Source organism: Phyllobates terribilis, unplaced genomic scaffold (genome assembly GCF_046119375.1).
Source record: "Phyllobates terribilis strain yellow unplaced genomic scaffold, ASM4611937v1 Scaffold_7__3_contigs__length_470593459, whole genome shotgun sequence".
In the NCBI taxonomy this organism is placed as follows: Eukaryota; Metazoa; Chordata; class Amphibia; order Anura; family Dendrobatidae; genus Phyllobates; species Phyllobates terribilis.
The window spans coordinates 181,795,818-181,810,056 of NW_027362767.1; the positions used below are offsets into that span (position 1 = coordinate 181,795,818).

Here is a 14,239-nt window from a genome sequence, read left to right on the forward strand (position 1 = left end):
CAAAGGACTATTTGTTTCTGATTTTGCCTTATTTCCTGACCACGTCTATCCTGGCCATCCATTTATGCCTTGACCTCAGTCTAACTATGGTTTCCGTCTGCCATGTTTTGGAGTCTTCTACACGTGAGATATTGCAGATGGAGTCTACTCTCAGGGACGTTACGTGCACTGGAGTCCACATCTCTATACAGAGCTCACCCCAATCCTTTATATTCTGCCTCAATTCAGCCAAGCGTCAAATCGGCAGCAACGCAGTAAAATCCACAACATCCCAAGTAGGTCCCTCTTGTGCTCATTGTGGGATCTAATACTACGTATCCCAAGAAAAGAGACTGAAAGAAGACAGAATATTCAGGGGGCCAATATAATTCTGAAGAAGTACTAATAACCTGACCACATTAAGTCAAGTCATATAGGTCTTCAAAGATGGTGTTTAAGATGTATTGGTCAGGTGTGACACACGCCCAACAGGATTCGTCCATGTTCAACCAGCACTCATTACAATATACAGTGCCGCATCCTGGATTTGGGCACTCGTGGAAGTCTTTATTTCTCCTGGCATTACAGACTAAGCAGCGCTGAGGGAAAAGAAATCTTGACCCGGGGAAGGATTTACGGATTGTGCCCAAAATGCTCTTCTCCTGACAAAAAAAAATGGAAACGTGTGGTGTGAGGTCTCGAGACTGAAGTTGGATAAAGGATAATTTTAGAAAGAGTGGAGAAAGGAAAGAGGGCTCCAAAGACAGAAACAAAAGAAACACAATTAACACAGTACTGCCCCTTATGGGCTGGAGTATAACCGCTATCGTATAGAAAATGAATGAAATGGTGCTTGGTAGTTAGAGGAGGAGTTTTGGTACAGGAGGTGCTAGGGTTGGGGTCACAGTTTGGGACATTATTAAGCTCTCACCCATTTCCGTTGGCTTTTGGATCTTTTCATCACCTTCGACCGCAGTTTGTAGAAGTACAGCCTCCTCTTTTGGATATAATGATTATAAAGGAAGAGAACCCGATGTTTTTCTCTCTGAAGGAACAAAGGCATATGTATAGAAAGGTACTTACAATCCCCTAAACTCTGCTCCCCGACCTAGCCAATGTCAAATATATTAGCAATCCAGTGGGTTTGTTCCATCCCAGGAAGGCAGATCATCCTCATTCCTCTATGGTCCTATCAAGGCCAAAGGATGTGACGTTACCTTTGGGAAAAAGAAGGAAGCAATTGCTCTGCGTAGACGGTAGCCATACACCTGGAGGAAGCACAGTGACAGGAGCCCGATAACCGGCAAAGTGGAATAGACGTAGTTCTTGGAGCTCATGATGACTGGAATCGGAAGGCAGGCTGTGGAAGAGGAGATCCGTGAGCCCTAGCTTCATACTGGACATTACATAGACAATACTGTCCATGCACCAATGTTCGACACATCAACTTTAAAGGGTTTTTCCCCACCTTCACAGATGGATATTGTTGGATACTGCTTGCAAAAACAAGCACTTTTGCAATTTACTGCTTATTCAAATTTGCAGCCGTTCTTGAGATATTAACACTTCTATTTACAGCTCGTTGCCTGGTAGACCGACCACCACTGCTGTCTAGCTTGTAGGTTCTGCGCTGTAGCTGGCCAGGGTTAGGAGCTAAGGGTACTCTCCAAGGATCCCAGCCAGCTTCAAAACATTGCTCAAAAGCTCAATAGAAAAGAGCTTATAAATACTGCACATGTTCTGCTGTCTAGCAGCAGTGGTCGGTATCCAAGGAATGAGCTGTATCAAAAGAAAAGTGTTAATATCTCAAGAACGGATGAAAATTTTAATAAGCAGCAAATTGCAAAATTGCTTGTTTTTACAAGATCTATCCAATAGTACCCATTTATGAAGATGAGAAAAAAAACATTTTAATGAAACCTAAAGGAATGTCATATAGCCAAAAACAGCGGCCTCTTTATGGAGACGGAGAACAGGGATGTTCCATAACGTTAGCAACTACTAAGCTTTGTAACTTCTTATCTTAGAGGAGATTTCTATGAAGAGCTCACTTGTAGTCCTTCTCTAGATGTACATTCACTTACTGTGATTTTTGTTGAGCTCTGCAAAGGTACTGGTTGAGATGTTAAATGCTTTCACTACGCCCCGCAGAAGCCGGGAAATCATACTCTCACCTTCAACTATTACTTCCAGCTTGTGATCAACTATGAAGAAAGAACAGAGATTTATGACAGGTCCATGCACAAAAGAAAAGAAGTCTATAACTGGTGCCAAGACTGCTCCACCGGTACCTTATACATCTACTGTCCATGTGCTGCCAGAATGTGGTCTACTGGACATGGCTCCTCCAGAAATGATCTACGGTGAAACTTCTTTAAGGAGGTCACCCCAAAATTGCTTTGAAAAGTGTTCATCTATTGGGTGGTCTTCTCAAAGTATCTCATTATCTAGTTATCAACTGGATAAGTAGGTTGTCTTAAAATGGTGATTGTAGCGTCAGCGTCTCTGCCTCCTGCTGGGCAGAGGCGCCGATCCCCTCACCGCCACAGTCCCGGTCCGGCGTCCTCTGGTTACCCTCGTGCACCTGCCCGGGGTGCGCGCACCGCGCGCAGTTCTCCGGGCACTGTACTTAGGGCGAGCGCGTGCTCCCTCCCTCTTAAAGGGGCCGCGTGCGCTGTCCTAAAGAGTCCCCAGCCAATGGCCGGAGGACTGCTCTTATGTAAGTCACCTCCTCCAAAATGGAGGTGCCTGTGCAAGATTGTTGTTTGTGTTCTAATACTCTCCTCAGTCCTCAGGTTCCCGTGCCCGCCAGCCTGTCTATCAGCCGTGCCTGCCAGCCTGTCTATCAGCCGTGCCCGCCTGACTGTCTATCAGCCGTGCCCGCCTGCCTGTCTATCAGCCGAGCCCGCCTGCTTGTCTACCCGCATCACCTGCCTGTCTACCAGCCGTGCTCATCTGCTGTGCCCATCGGCCTCAGCCATCAGTCCCGTGGGAGTCGCCTGCTCTCACACAAGGTCGGTCCCAGAGTGGTACCTCCTTGTATCACAGCACAGAGGTTCCACCCCCGGGTCCGCAACAGTGATCTTCAGAGGAGGTTTCACCGTAAAACTTTTAGTGTGTTGATATTCCAGTAGACCACCAGCAGCTGGACCATGGTATTACTCACTGGTTAAGACGTTGGGGATGTTAAAATGTTTGTTGAGAGTCCTGAAGATGTGGATAAGAAGCCGGTCAAGGCAATTAGCCAAGATGAAGAGGATGAAGTAAGGAAGACATTGCACTATCTCCTTCATCTATAGAAGAAAAGAAAGCCCTCCCGTGACCACCATGTCCACCCAGCTGTCACTCACGCTTCCTACGTCTCAATGTTACCCACTCACCATGGTGTTACTCTCAAGTTTCTGCACACAAGGATTGAAGGGAAACACAAAGTCCTTCTTCTCCACTTTCCTCAGCGGCAGTAAATGCTTCTTCTTCTGCAAAGAATGAATTTTTATTAAGGTGGAGGGGGGTGATTAAAAAACATGTTTCTGCCTCTAAATATTTTACCAATCAGTGAAAAAGCACCAGACATTGGGGAATGGTGAAACATCTTATGCTGAACTTCAGAGGCTTTTGGGTAGAGGAGTGATAGGGCTCATCCAGAAATCACCAGCTTAAACGTCAGCACATCTTGTCCTGCCAGTAACTCTCTCTGCCACATACTCACAATTTTAAATGTCTTATAGGGGACCTAACATCAAGTGAAAAGTGGGCAATTTTTGCTGTTATTTTATTGTCGCTGCTATTCCATCTTTCGTATTTTTAAAATCCGACGTATGGTTCCAGATATATGGGCCTGTTTATTTAGTGCAGATCAGCCTAAAGACATGCCCCAGAGGAGCCTTGATGAAGACCATAAAAGTTAGCACTAAATATAAAGACTCATATCTCTTTAACAGTATGGTGCATTTTGAAAAATAAAAAAAATTTACACTCAGGGGAACAGTGGGAATAAAATAAGAGCAAAAACTGCGCTCTTTTGACCGGGTGACAGGTCCTCTTTAAGCCCCACATTTTTCCACGCCCCTTCGTTTGACAAATTTTGATGGCCACTTGCTTACTCCTAGACAAGGCACATTCTACAGGACATCACCTGAAATCCAGAAATGTTCCTCTGTCCTGAATAGATCTACTATGTGATATCCCTGACTCGGTATCCTCACTTATCTCCATGAGACTTACTAGTTTTCTCCTGCGAGCATCAATCTGACGGAAGTAGGTGGTGACATAGTGGTTGTCGTAGAGGATGTTCTTGTTATAGTTGATGGTATAGTTGAAAGCACTAAGTGAAGAAAATTAGAGTTTCTGGAACAACCTTTGAAGATGATATCACACTGGAAGTTACCTGGGGATAATCAATAACTGGCCTACAACAGGTTTAGGAAATGCAACCTGTAAAAAAAAGCCCCAGCTGTTATATCTATACATCAAGGGGAGTGCAAAGTGGAGCTCCATATTAATGTAGGAATAATTGCACCATAATTTATTTGTTATTTATGTTTGGTGATGCTTTTTTTATAAAATGCATCAAAAATACTGTATGTTCATAACCTATGGATCACTGTTAGTGTTTCTGCCTCTCATACTCCAGATCCTGGGATGAGTTCTGGCAAAGACCTATTGAATAAAAAAAGCTTAACCCCTACCTGAAATGTGACATACGTGTATTTCACAGGGGTGTATGAGACGGCCTCTGGAGCTTAGCCTGCATCATGCCTGTGTTATAAAGCCAGCATCTGCATGTAACAGCGACCAGAGCCTAGCTCAGATTGCTGCTGTTAAACTAAATATCAATTTTTCACAATGGCATTTAAGGCGCGGTCCAGGTGGTGCCGCCATTCTGGTCGCCCATCGGCTCCCCCACAACACAATCACTAGGGCGTGATGAAGGACCCCATGGCTGTCCCCAAAGGTAGGGCTTCATAGGAGGCTGTGATTTTATTTATTTATTGTACTCACTTATATAGCGCCATTAATTCCACAGAGCTTTACAGACATTATCATCACTGTCCTCATCGGGTCTCACAATCTACATTCCCTATCAGTATGTCTTTGGAGTGTGGGACGAAACCGAAGAACCCAGAGGAAACCCACGCAAACAAGGGGAGAACATACAAACTCCTTGCAGATGTTGTCCTTGGTGGTATTTGAACCCAGGACCCCAGCAGCAAGGCAGCAGTGCTAACCACTGAGCCACCGCGCTGCCCTAATTTTAACTATTTACTGCAATATTGCAGGATACAGTAGTAGTGATTAGATGATTGCAGAATCAAGTCCCCAAAAGGGACTTAAAAAAATGAAAAAAATATCAAAAATAAATAAATTCAATTCACCCCATTAAATAGATAGAAATGATCCATCTCCAAACACCACACTTGACAAAATTAACGACCCGAGAAAAATATTGACTTCCTACTAAGCTGTCGTTTTTCTTTAAGGACCCCCAACAAAACATATTGTGAAGTCAAGAGTAATGATTGCTTTACTAATGAATGCTCACGAGGTAAAGAGGAAGATGAACATGCAGGACATGATGGTGTTGATGAAGGGCAACTTCCTCAACACCCACACCTGCTTCTTCCTCAAGGTCTCCACAACTTCTTCGGTCATGCTGAGCTCAGAGATGTTGATTCCTGCCAACATGTTCAGCTCTTCTTTCTGTTTCCATAAAGGAAAAGAGAAGAATGAAACAAGAGGAAAACAATGATGCGTAACAAGTATAGAGTTCCGATGTTATGATCTTGAGAAGAGACACTGGCCCTCATGACTATGGCGCTGGTGTAGTTTTTATCCAGATTGTACACCGTTTCATTAACCAGGTCGAAAATTTGGCCGAAGTTTCCTTCCAACGGCAGTCTTTTTTTGCACCACCTGTTGATCACTAAAAGAGAGACATTGTCAGTGCCGGTAGCCCGCCGTTCCCATCTGGTCTTTGATACCAGCTAGAATAAGTATTATAGTGGAATGTAAAGATCTGAAAAAGGTTAGCTCCTGAGTAGTGCAGAAGTCTAGCTAGCTCTTCATGACATCCAGGTGTTAGGCTGCATGCAGAAGATTGCAGAGAACATTTTAGAGTTGTCATACCCAACGAAACCAGGTATGGAAACTATGCTCTTCATACCACCAGACATACGGACATGAGCTACATGACAACTAAGGCCATATGTCTACATATGGCATCTGCTGCGCATTGACCAGTAGGACCTACTAGGAAGAGTAACAGTAATGGACCCATTGGGCTCCAGAGCATTTATGTAGACCACAGGAGAGCTAAAAATTCTAGTTACTACTCACAGTACATGACATTGCAGAAAAATGTGAATTTCATGGGTAGGCAAAGCAGGTGGTTCAGGACGGGCAGCCAGATGACACGCATGCACTCCTCATGCTTCTGAGCGAACCAATCTTTACATTTGTTTATGCCCTCTTCTACCACATCTGTTCCAAAAGAGAAAACAGCGTCTGATGGTCAGAAGCAGGGCAAAGTAGCTCTGGCATCCTTATGACTATCCTAAGAAGACTGCCAACATCGCTAATTAAACACGTTGAATAGGAGGTGTCCAAAAAGGAACCATCCCTTAATCAACAAGTCTCATTGTTGAAGAGGTCTTGCAGACTTTATATACTCACGCTCGCAACGCAGCATGGTCTTCAGCTCCATCAACTTCTGCGTGGACGAGGACTTTTTCTTATTTTGCACTGGTGCCTCGGTTTCTTTGCTGTAGCCCTCAGTGCTTTCCATTTCATTCTCAACATCTTTGAACAGTGATACGATGTTCCTAGTTCTATTTTTTAGCTCCTTAGAAGTTCCCTAGAAATTAATGCATTCAATGGAAGTCATCTATGAATCCATTTTCTGGGCTCAACTTGTGGGGCAGTGGAGTCATTCAGGTGTTTCTGGTCTCCTCTAGAGTAAGGCAATCCTGGCATTGCAAACGAGCTCCAGTGGCATCTGACACATGCGCAGTGTTCAGATGAAGCTCAGGTGAAACCAAGGCCAATACGTCTCACTTCACTTTACAAGTGCCAGGACTGTATGACTCTGCAGTAGCCCCTGATTATGCTTCGGAGCCAAGAAGCAATCCCTTTAATGAACCCTCTGGTTGTTTTCTAAGGTTCCTTACAACAAGGTTATCTACCCGCCTGCTCACCAGCAATTCTTGGAAGATCTTCTTCATGGGCCTCGTTATATCCTTCCACATCATTTTAGTGTGGTTTATCTGTTGGTCTACAGTGCAGCTCACTGATCTTGCGATTTCTTCAATATTTTGCTGAAGATTTACAACCGGTCCTAGCAAAAAGTGGCCGTGTCACTGATCAATGATAGATGTTATCCAATCAGTGAGAAATAAAGACAGATTACCGTAGTTTTTTTTTACCTGCATAGATTGAGGCCATCACAGTGATGATTACATATGTCCGACCCTCCTTACCCAGAAGGTTGGGAATAAGAACAAGTGTAGAGCAGCGAAAGTAGGAAGAGGTCGCCCAACCCAAAGCAAATGTCCCTGAGGAATGACAAATCGGAGATAGAAGAGCAAGACATATATGGACATGAAAAACTAACCCAAAGACATAATATGTCCGACAATGAAACTACAACCCCAGAAGAGGTCTTCTTCACGGTCTAACGCCACAAAAGGTTCTCAGTCCGGGCCACACTTTACTCACTGTCTCAGGCCACAAAACGTTCACAGTCTGGGCCACATTTTCCTTGCTGTCTCAGGAAACAGAAAGTTCATAGTCCAACCAATAGTTTCCTCCATGTCTCAGGCCACAGAAGGTCCACAGTCTGGGTCACAGTTTTCTCACTTTCTCAGGCCATGGAATAGCTTGGCATTACAGGGCGCAGTCTGTATCGTTATCTCAGGCCATGCTATTTCACTACAGAAGGTCTTAAAGTGCATTTGAACTAGCTGATTATCGTGAACTTAGTATCAACAGCTTTCCTAAGAACACTTGTTTCCCGGCCAGAGTAAATAAGCTGCATATTGCCTGATCAACGAGCTTTCTAAGGATAACCTTTCTTGACAATACATCGTTCTGTGTAAACTGGAACTGTGCTGCCGAGAACAATGACAGTCTATGCACATGCAATCATTCTGTGCTACAGATGAGCAAACAAATTTGCAGGACTCTTGTCCAGCAGCCAAGTCTGTAGTCCATGACCACTGAACCACCTCCTACGGTACCTACCGGAATTCCTGGTGCCTTTTCTTATTTGGTGGCTCAGCCCGTCAGTACATACCCAAGGTCAATATTTCTCGTTCAGGAGCTTCTGAAGATGCCAACAGATTATGGTTTGGACCTCGCTCTCTCTGAGCTCTACTTTTGCGTCAGATGCAAGTAGGTCTCTACTCTTTTAACTAACTGGCTGGCACGCCATTGGTCTAGCTGTGCTCCCTGGCACATTTTATCTAACTATCATCTACTGCGTATGACCACGAGGCACCATCAATTGTAGCTTGTGTGGTAGCATCCTTTGGTGCCCTTCACTGGTGACCTTAATCATACAGGGTGCCTGGTTGCTTAAATGGAAAGTGCCCAAGTTACTCTAAGGGGCCATGAACATAACTTCAGGTTGGACCACACAACAAAAAAGTTGAAGGATCCATCTTCTTGTAAGCGGTTCCTGGTTCAACACCCTTATGGCCCAAACAAAAAAATCATAGGGGGATGTTGTCATAAGATTCTCTCTTAAAGGAGATGGAGAGTTGAGGGTATCATGAGGCTCAAACTCTCAAGGGAAGTCCTGTCACTCATTTTACCTGATATCCCGTACATTAATTTTATCTTCTGCTTCTCCTCCATATCCATTGGATGCACGAACAACAAGTAGACCCCTACAGACATAAACATTTAGCGGGCATCACATTAGAAGAGGACACACACATACATGCCACAATACCATGGATGGATGTGTCATGCATATGACATCTTCATCATTACCAAGTCCTAGGATGGATCCGACCGTGGCTCCTAGGAAGAACTTTGAGACTTTAAATTGTTCATCACTGCTGAACAGGAAGAGGAAACAAGGGTCAGGGAGAATGAAGGCACAGACCCGCTTCAGAGCTGGAAGACAGAAGGAGCAGGGGGCCATTGACCTTGTGAGCCACATCTAATCGTGACCCACATGGAGGTCACCGCATATATATACAGTGGCGATACTCATGTCAGGCTGGAGGTAGATATTGCTGTATGTGGTGATCTGAACTGTTGGACAAGAAGCCCACCTCCGAGAAACTCAGAGAAAGAGGAGACACCTCCGAGGCTCCCGGAATACCAGGGAAGTCTCCCCGATCTGTTTTAGGGTCTGTATTTATTTAGTTGGTCTGATCTGGGGAATGTTTTTTATAGGGTCTGGGGTTACTATTTATTAAAGGATCTCGTCAAACGTTTTTATTTTATGGGTAGGTCTGGGGTCTGTTTTTTTTAAAAGGGACTAGCAAAGGTTTGTTTTTTATTAATCGTGTGTTTATTTTTTATTAAGGGGGTCTGGTCCCGGGTTTGTATTGATAAAGAGGGTCTGATATAGGGTGTAATTTTATTTAGTTTGTAAGTTTGGGGTCTGTGTTTATTAAGAGGGTCTGGTCTGGGGTCTGTGTGACGCGCCCCCAGGGCCGTGGGGTACTCGGCAGCCGGGCCTAAGGATACCGGTATGGGGGATATCACGGCGGCTGGCCCGGTCCGTGACCCAGGGCGGTCATTAAAAAGGGGAATTATATATAGGGGATTTGGAAAGTTCGTGACGCCACCTGTGGATTGCGGCTAAAGGGTGCCGCTGCTGCAGAGCAGTCCTCTGGAGCTGGTAATACGGCTTGCAAGAATGGTGTGGCTCTCCACAGGTAGAGCTAGCTCCAGGGCAGTGTAGGTTGCGCTGGGCGTTGTAGTGCCGGGAGGCAAGAGGGCGCAGATGAAAGAATGGACGGAGGCAGTGCGGTGCAGTCATCCGAGTTTTTACTCACAGTTCTTATGACAGTTCCACTGGTGCACTGTACGGGTGCCAGCCTCCCACATCGCGCTGCGATCACCAGGCAGGGGTTCAGCACTTCCTCAGGAAGATCAGGAGTACCTGACAGAACCCCACTTTCTCGTGTTCCTAGCTAGACCGATTTTCACATTGGGTCTTTCTCCCTCCTGCCCTGCGCTTCCCACTCTCAATCCCGCTCGGGTGCTCTGAAGTCCCTCCTGTCTTGTCGCAGTTCCCGGACCTGCTTGACCCTCCTGGAGATTAGATTGAGGCTTTGGCGACTGACTATATAAGCCAGAAGATTCCGGTTTTCCCAGCTGAGACTTAGAGTAACACGGCTGGACCAGGGGCCGGTGCCCTTCTTGCGGCCTACGATCCCTCTGTCTTCTGACAGATTCGGGGCGTACGGGTGCCGTCCCGCACTCGCCGTACCCCCTAGGTTCCCTTCAATAGATCGGAACCTACTCCCTGCTCCCCTCCTGGGCCTCTAGTACTGGGCCCTGCTAGTGGGTCAGAGCTCCTAAAGAGACTCTGCTCCCTGACGGACTGTCCTCACTCACTGTGCTCTGCTGCACTGTTCTGCCACCCTAAGATGGCTTCCCTTTTTATACCTCACTCTATAGTGCTCCCCTAAACTGCTTCCTCCACCCACACCCATTACTGGTTCCCCGTACCTTTGGGTTCCCCCCACTCCAGCCAGGGACAGGGCTCAGCAGTTGCGCTCATGCATGTTGCCCCTCCAGCCGGCCTGGAGCAGTGTAGTGTTGAATGTGGGTGTTGGGGTTCCGGGCAGCACTCCCTCCTTACCTGAGAGAAGGAGACACCACACCTCGGGGTGAGGTGCAGTACCTCTGTGGCGACTGAACCCTCAGGGGCGCCACATGTGTTTATGTAGAGGGTCTAGTCTGGGGTCTGTTTTTATGTAGAGGGTCTGGTCTGGGGTCTGTTTTTGTGTAGAGGGTCTGGGGTCTGTTTTTATGTAGAGGGTCTTGTCTGGGAGATCTCATTATTAACAGGGTCTGGTCTGGGGTCTGTCATTATTAGGAGGGTCTGGTCTGGGGTCTCTCATTATTAATCTGGATTCTGTTCTTATTAAGAGAGTCTGGTCTGGGGTCTGTCATTATTAACTGGGTCTGCTTTTATTAATCTGGTATCTGTGTTTATTAAGAGGGTCTGGTCTGGGGTCTGTTTTTATTAAGATGGTCTGGTTAGGGATCTGTTTTTACTAATCTAGTTTCTGGGTTTTTTTTTATAAAGGTGGTCTGTTTGCATTAAGAGTGACTGGGGTCTGTTTTTAAATAGAGGGTCTTGTCTGGAGTCTGTTCTTATTGAGAGAGTTGGATCTGGTCTGGGGTCTGTCATTATTAAGAGGGTCTGGTCTGGGGTCTGTTTTTATGTAGAGAGTCTGGTCTGGGGTCTGTCAATATTAAGAGGCTCTAGTCTGGGGTCTATCATTCCCTAAGCAGAGGATATGGGATCCTCTTGATCCTTGGGGGTCCTGAGAACGGGGCTCTGGATCCCAAAAACCAAGCTTTGCAAAAAATACCATTGGATTCTGGGAATATCCTTTTAGGACAGTCTGGACTGGAGATCTGTATTTATTTAGAGGGTCTTTACTTTCTTATGGGATCTGTATATATTTAGCGGTTGGGGGTCAGTATTTCTGAGTTCCTCACGTTTTCAGGTGGGGAGGACACACATCCTATATAAATGAAAAAGTCATAAAATAAAAAATTGCCCCTTCTCCCTCATGCCCCATGTAAGGTTGGCATGTAAGCTGCTGATAGGTGGCGCTCTCTTACTTGTGTTTGGTCTTTTCTCTCTTCGTCTTCTTTTGCTTTCCTCTTTAATGTCTTCACTTGACATTGAACCGTCCAATGATCTAGCCAGACAATTAAAGGTGGCTACACGTCAGACTTGGGGGACCACACATGGTTGGACCTACAGTAAAGTGGGGCCGTGACATCTGTAATGATGTCTAATGTGACGTGACATCTGCCTGTACTGCGGCCACCGAGGTTAAGGCATAATTATACGGTTTGTGGGTTTCAGATGAATGCGGCCATTTTTGTCAGTTGTTGCAACTGTAACTACTAATGAATATTCATGATCTTGAACATAGCTCCACCCACTAATGAATATTCATAGCAACACAGCTCCAACCACTTTTCCTGAGCATGCTCACACCAAGAGCAATATAGGAACTCTGCTCCCGGTCCCATCGGGCCCCGCTTCACTTTCAGTGTCCCCTCCTCGCATATAAAGTTTTTTTATCTTTTGGTCAATAGCGTTGAATCATGTTTTGTTTTTCTTTGGTACGAGCTGTAGTTTTCATCATTTCTATTTTGGGGTCCGTACAACTTCCTGATCTCTTTTTCAGAAAAAAACATTCCAAAAAATTGCCTTAGGCCATGTGCCCACGATGCAGAAATGCTCAGGAGTTTTTCCTGAGTGTTTCTGCATCTCCCTGGCAGAAAAAAAACGCATGCGGATTGTACATGCGTTTTCCTGCCAGGGACATGCGGATGTGAAGTGTTCTTCACTTGCATTTCCGCATGCGGGTTGACAAGCGCTTTCCAAGCGATTTTAGCATCACTTGGAAAGTGCTTGTCAACTTGGTCACACTACATAAATCCATGCAAACGGCATGGATTTATATACTGTGACCCGAGAGAATGTCAAAAAATAAAAAAATAAATATATACTTACCCTCCGATGGCCCACGCTGTCTTGTTTCGCTCGGTCCCGGCTGCCGGCAGCGGTAGAGTGAAGGACCTGCTGACGTCAGCATCGCATGACCCGTCACATGACTCTGACGTCAGCGCAGGTCCTTCATTCCATCGTGAAGTGCCGGGAAGCAAGGAGGAGCGCAGCGTGGGCCGCCAGAAGGTAAATATACATTTATTTTTTATTTTATTCTTTTTTTACAGCTTTTTTAATGGTACCTGGGTGTGGATGAGACTCTCCTGTCCTCCACACCCGGGTACCATCCGCACATTAGAACGCGCCAATTACGCAAGTACAGATGCAGTCTTGCGGAACTGGCGCGTTCTAATGCAAGTCAATGGCGGCGAAAACGCCGAGCTTCCGCAAAATAATTGGTAGTGCTGCGTTTTTTTCCGCAATGATAATCCGCAGCGGAAATGTCCGCAGCATGTGCACAGCACATGCGGATTATCATTGGGGAACAATGCAGACCTTCTACCAAGCGTTTTTTAAGCGTTTCTGCAGCGTTTTTGCCGCTGCAGAAACGCTTAAAAAACGCATCGTGGGCACACAGTCTTATGATATTTTATGAGTTCAGACAGTTACACATTCAGCGATACCAAATATGCTAGTTTCTCGTGTTTTTTTTATTTATATTTCAGAATAAGGGGTTAATTTGAACTATTATATGTACAGGTGCATCTCACTAAATTAGAATATCATCAAATAGTTAATTTATTTCAGTTCTTCAATACAAAAAGTGAAACTCATGTTACACACACGCCGCTAGGTTCCGATAGGGCGAGACGGGTTTCATGAATTCTTTGGAATCCTGAGGGAACTGTTACTCAGGGCTACCATAGACCATGTGCTGCAGCTTCTCTCAAGCACACAATAGATTCAATTGCTGACCAGACACATCTGACAAGAGTCTTTTTCAACAGTTTAACAGTGGAATTTAAGCTGAAGCACGGCCAGTGCAATTCAGGGATATTACAGCAACAATCTTCATTACAGTACAGTCTGAGTTTCTTGAGCAACCGGCTCCAGTAACAATACAGTAGTTTCTTCACAAGCCACAGTATTACAGTCTCTTCAGTAGCAAAATTCAGCATAGATTAGATCTCTTAGCGGCACACTTCCATGCATACACAACCACAGGCTTTTCCTTCACAAGGACACAATAGTACACAGCATTCTTTATCCTGCATGGAGATGGAGGGGAGAGGGTTTGATGAGGGAGATGATCCCTGTAACACAATTCCTTCCAAAGATACAAAAACTACCGCACTCCTGATTTGTTCTTGGTGCACGGGTAAGGTACCAAGCCAAAAAGTACTATATTAGAAAAACCCGGCACTCAAAGAATTTAGAAAATTGGATATAAAGTTTTTAATGAAGTGTAGCGCCCCGAGGGCTCAGCCGCTACAGGGGTATTGCACCTCAGACCAGAGGTGTGATATTCCACTCTCGGGTAAGGATGGAGTATGGACCAGGGCTCAGTTAGCTGCATGCAGCACACACACCCCATTTCTCAGG

At 45.4% G+C, this 14,239-nt stretch overlaps 1 protein-coding gene across 1 annotated transcript; it reads right to left on the reverse strand.

Moving 5' to 3' along the window:
- Positions 1 to 364: 364 nt before the first annotated feature.
- On the reverse strand, positions 365 to 11,860 carry DCST1 (DC-STAMP domain containing 1). The gene is made up of 16 exons (XM_073642326.1): positions 11,797 to 11,860; positions 8,971 to 9,096; positions 8,790 to 8,864; positions 7,401 to 7,529; positions 7,173 to 7,312; positions 6,652 to 6,832; positions 6,316 to 6,459; positions 5,781 to 5,902; positions 5,522 to 5,679; positions 4,204 to 4,303; positions 3,360 to 3,455; positions 3,146 to 3,272; positions 2,064 to 2,183; positions 1,197 to 1,339; positions 911 to 1,024; positions 365 to 641 (listed from the first exon to the last, which is right to left on the reverse strand). The coding sequence occupies exons 1-16, from the start codon at positions 11,858 to 11,860 to the stop codon at positions 399 to 401; spliced, it is 2,082 nt and encodes a 693-aa protein (XP_073498427.1). The 3' UTR covers positions 365 to 398.
- Between the last annotated feature and the right edge of the window lie 2,379 nt (positions 11,861 to 14,239).